The 5,154-nt window shown below is 48.1% G+C and overlaps 1 protein-coding gene across 1 annotated transcript; it reads right to left on the reverse strand.

Annotated features, from left to right (window-relative positions):
* Window positions 1-3,921: 3,921 nt before the first annotated feature.
* On the reverse strand, window positions 3,922-4,868 carry LOC104256973 (olfactory receptor 6B2-like). The gene is given in 2 exon segments (XM_009811583.2): window positions 3,922-4,469; window positions 4,472-4,868. Coding segments are annotated over 2 exon segments (945 nt in total).
* Window positions 4,869-5,154: the final 286 nt, after the last annotated feature.

The following is a 5,154-nucleotide window of genomic DNA, read 5'->3' on the forward strand; positions in this document are numbered from 1 at the left end:
CCATGCTGCCTAGCACAACTCTTGCTCGACTTCCTGCCCATTGCAATGTACTACTCTTCTACATTGAGGGGGTTGTCCATGATGATTAGTCAGCTGCTTGGGGCATTCTTTCCCCTGCGAAAGATTCTTCAAGGACAGCCTGGAAAGAAGATCTCTGAACAAGCCCAAATCTTGTCTTCTTAAATCCAGGGTGGGATGCTACAATTAGTCTTTCTCATTTCTCTCAGATTGTTCAACTCCATCACTCACACTGTAGTCAAAACTGCAATCCACTTTCACTTCCTCAGCCAGTCCTGTCTTGTCTTTTTGTTCATGTGGAATAATTGCTGGAGGTAATTTAGGAATTAAATTTAAATTAAAGGTACAGCATTGAAGAAATCTTCAGGGTGGAGTGTGGCGAACATGCAAGGAATCCATCCCACAGAAGTTCCCTAGGCAACCTTAGATGTTGTCAACACCAAGGGAGCTTGGTGCGCTGACTCTAAGAGAAACTACACGGAGGGTGGAGTGGAGTGGAGACACCGCAGCCAGGCTCTGTGATAAGACGGGAACTCGAAGGTACTATGGAACTGACAAGCTGCATATTTACTACCCTGAGCTGCATATTTACCACCCTGAGCCAACAGTCTGTCATTTTTTGACAAAATACTGTCCTTTGGGTGAACTTTGCTCATTATAATCTCATTATAATACCAGAAAACACACCTCCATCCCAAAGCTACCCACCTCCAAGGTGCGACCACCCCTCACTGAGCTTGCGCTCTGAATTTTTCTTAGTCTATACCTTTAAAAGTAAACGAGAAACTTTTACACCAATTACAATAGAGGTATGTATGACTAGAGTCACTCAGGCACCACCTGTAAGGACAAATAATATAAAAATGGCTTAAGAGAGGAAGGATGCCAGGGAAGATACCATCGCAGACCACCTTTGACACCTGGGATCAGTCGACGGGCTGAGCCTCTCTTCCCCCCCACAGGGATGCCTTTGGGTAAGATTCGAACACTTGGTTATACCGAGTGCTTCCCCGGAAAACTTAGAAATCTCTATAGAGTTGCTTTATAGCTTAATGCTTTTGTAGCCAGGCTATATTACTGATATTCTTGGTATTTGCACATGCTTTGCAAGCAGTAATTTTATCACCAGCAATCCAAAAGAACTTGTGTATCTGTTGCTTCAATAAACTGCACTATTCACTAATCTAGCCATGAGAGTTCTCATTGAACGCCACCAAATCCCTTAAGTGTGGCCGTGCTAGTTCATGGAACACGACTAGACTGAAAGTGTACAGTGTTACGAGTGTATCCATCATCGTGAGAGTTCAATACATTGAACGCGACCGGACTTGTAACACAGAAAAATCGGGCATCACTCAGAATCTAAGCCTAGCCGCCCCCAGCCCCTCTGATATCTGAGGACAAGCTGGAACGCAAGGGGGTTTCTTTTCTGCCAAATTGCCTTGCCCTTTAACGCGACAGTTCAAAACCAATCCAGTAGAGCATCTCCCATAATCAAGTCAGGGATTACCTTCCTCCTTCCCCTCAGCCATACCCTTCTAGCAGAGGTCTACGGTCTTCAATGTCACCCATGGGTACTAGAGCCTTAATTGTTTCACTTCTACTTGCTGTCTAAAGACTTCATCCTCTTCCTAACCTTCATCAGGTGGTCTACAACAGATGTCCTCCACCAGGTCACACACATGGGTCTGCACTCTGATCCTTACCTTTTGATTGAATCAGCACCTGCCCCAGGGCAAAGTGCTGGGCATTTGAGCCACTCCTTTGCACAAAGCACAACTCCAACTCCTCCCTTTCCCTGCCTCTTATTCCTGAAGAGCCAGCAATTCCAGGGCTGTGCTTATGATTGAGGATGAATCACGCAAGGAAGGGGAAAAGTGAAGGGAGTGGAAGAAGAGAATCTGGGAAGGGAAGTCTGTCTGTAGACACCAACCCTGTGTCCCCGCAGCAGACCATTGACCCCAGCTGAGGGGGGATACTGAAACTTTGCCTGGTGGTTGCCTCTGGGCTGCAGTGGTGCCTATGGTTTTGGGTGCGGGAAACACCACACCCGGTCTGGACTCTTGTGCTCCCTAATGGGGATTGTGGGATAGAGAAGACAGCTTGGTTCCTCGAGAAGGGGGGCCTAAACTCTCCTGATGCTTTGAGACAAGAAAGGGGGACTGGACTCCTTTATTCTGAATCTTGTTAGAAAAAGGAGGCTCTTCTCTCCCAAAAGGCATCACAGAAATTCTGGGTAACTCCTTCAGATGTGGCTGTCCATGTTGCTGCTCCTGGTACTTCAGGAAGAAATCCCTCCCTCAAGAGCAAGGTCAAACCCCACCTGAATTGCAATGCCCTTCTTAACAGGCAACAGATTTCTCTGCCATCTCGATGCAGCCTGGCTGCATCACCCTGGACCTCAATGAGTACCATGGACTGACTGGACAGGATGGGCAGTCTCCAGGGCAGGGCAGGGTAGTGTTGTTCTGAGTAATCCCCACAAGTACTGCGATCAACATGGCCCCAGTCATGGCCACCAGGCAGGCCATCCAGGAGGGCAGGGAATGGAGAGCAAAGGACTTACTTTGAGTACTTGGGCACTCCAGTAATGTTGGAAATCTATAAGGGGATCTCTTCTCTAGAATGGTGGGAAGGGATTCCCCTGTTATGAGGAGTCTTTGGCCAGATGATCCCCAGCACCTCCTGTCTCTTTTCTTGGAAGTGGAGCTTGGGCTTTCTCCTCCTCTCTTTGTGAATTTTACCTGGAAACAATCTCAGTACTGCTGAAGCCTCCACCGAGTGCCCTTCTTGCTCAGTGAACAGCCAAGGCTGAGCTTGTGACCCTCTAAATCTCTAATGACAACCTGCAAACAGGACTTAACATCTGAGAGGCTTTGAGCCCACCTAAGCCCTTGGCTCTGGAGAAGAGCTGGGTAGAGGCTTCCCAGAAAGAAAGGAGAGGTGAAGAGGGAACCTGTCTCAGCCAAAGGCTGGAGGCAGTGTGGGACTTGGGGTTGGCCCACTCTTTCTACACCAAGGTGAAGGTACACCAGCAGAGCTGGAGCTGGAGCCAGAGGAGCACAGCTGGAATGTGTGATGGGGGAGGGAAAGACATGAGTGAGGGAAAGCAACAATTTTGTTTTAAATGCTAACTCAGGAGCCTTCTTTACCTGTTATTTATTCCACAGGTTCCCTGGGCACATCAGGGACAGAACATGGTGCTGTGAAGGCAACCTGCATCTGGCTTGTGTTATAATGAGCCTCAGACTGGCTGCATAACTGACAGACTGGCTCTGGAGTCCTTGCCTGTAGGTGCGAGTGCTGTAGGGCACACTTTCTGATGCCCCCACGTCTCCCTCCTCCCTCCATTGTCACCTGCTGCTGTTAAAGCCCAGCAGATCCCTTCCTAAGTCCCTTGCTCTATGTGCCAGCCACATAACCAGTTCTGGAAGACCTGAGAGCATCTGAGGTCATGAAAAGTAACTGCATGGGGGTGGGCAGCTGTGCTGAAATAGGCCTCTCCACTGAACACAGCAGTGACCAGAGTCACTGGCTGGCATGCAGAGTTCTAGAATTGATGGAGATCACATTTCATCAACAATCCCTTTATTCCATTCACAGAAAGAAAACTGAGAACATTTCCACTGCACATAAAGAAGGAATCACCAGTTGGCTTTAAAGAAAGAAGCAAGTTATTAACTTTAAAGAAAGAAGCATAGTTTACCCAATTGTCTCCTACACCCTTCTCAAAGGAAATCTCTTCCCTTTGTCCCTTCCCATCTCAGAAACATGCTCAATAGTGCATGCTCCTAAGGCAATGTCTGGGGCATTGGACACCACATGCCTGTCAAAGTCCTAACTACTTACACAAACCAAAAGAACAAATGATGCATTCCTGCAGACAAAACATTACTGTGCACCCTAGGTGCTGGCTGTGACTTTCCTGAGCACTTTCCTCAGGGCCTCCCTGAACTCTCTGTTTCTCAGACTATAGATGAGGGGATTGACCAGGGGCGTCAGGATGGTGTAGAAAAAGGAGAACACTTTGTTGAGCTGCCTCAGCGGAGCTGTTCTGGGCAGCAGGTAGACAATGAGGAGGGTGACATAGAAAACAGTGACAGCAATGAGGTGAGAGGAGCAGGTGGAGAAGGCCTTCTGCCTGCCCATGCTGGATGGGATCCTCAGGATGGCAGCTATGATGCATACATAGGAGACCAGTGTAGAAAAGAAGGGGAAGATAATGCTCAGGAAAGACACAATGAAAGATACGAGTGTGACCACACTGGTGTCACTGCAGGAAAGCTCCAGCAGAGGGGTAAAGTCACAGAAGAAGTGGTCGATTGTCTTATGGTCACAGAAATTCATCTGGGATAAAAAGGCTGTGACTGTTGCAGACACCAGCATACCCACTAGCCAAGATGCAGCCACCAGCTGTAGACAGATCTTCCAGGTCATGAGGCTTACATAGAGAGGGGCTGGCATATAGCCAAGTAGCGGTCATAGGACATGGCCCCCAGCAGGTAACATTCAGTGGCTACAAAAGAGCTGAAGAAGTAGAACTGAGCCATACAGCCATGAACAGAGATGGTCCTGTCCCCTGTTATGAAGCTAGCCAGCAGCCGTGGCAGGATGGTGGAGCTGTACCAGGTCTCCAAGGAGGACAGAGTGCCCAGGAAAATGTACATGGGGGTGTGCAGATGCTGCTCTGACACCACCAGCACAACTATGAGGATATTCCCAATCACAGTCACCAAATAAATGATGAGTGATAGTAGGAAGAGAGGAATCTGGAGTGTGGGCGTATTCCCCATTCCCAGCAGCAGGAACTCCATGGGAGATGTCTGATTGTCCTCTTTGTGTTTTTCCATACAGCTTTGTTTATCTTTCTTTTCCCACTTGCCAGGAAGGAAGCCTGTGAGAAAATACATGTATTTCTGCATTAAGCTGAAGAAAATCTGTGAGGGACATTGCTGCTAAAAACCCCAAACCAACTGAAATCTCATTTACTTTTCCTTTGTTCATAGTTCATTTTTGCCTCCCTCCACATCAAAAGGGGAAAACCGGGACAAGAAGGCAAAACCTTCTTGTCCCAAGAGCACTCCCTCTGACCACAGGAGTGACTTGCCTTGCAGAGCTGCCTCTTCTTCAGACTGG

This window comes from Gavia stellata, chromosome 13 (genome assembly GCF_030936135.1).
Source record: "Gavia stellata isolate bGavSte3 chromosome 13, bGavSte3.hap2, whole genome shotgun sequence".
In the NCBI taxonomy this organism is placed as follows: domain Eukaryota; kingdom Metazoa; phylum Chordata; class Aves; order Gaviiformes; family Gaviidae; genus Gavia; species Gavia stellata.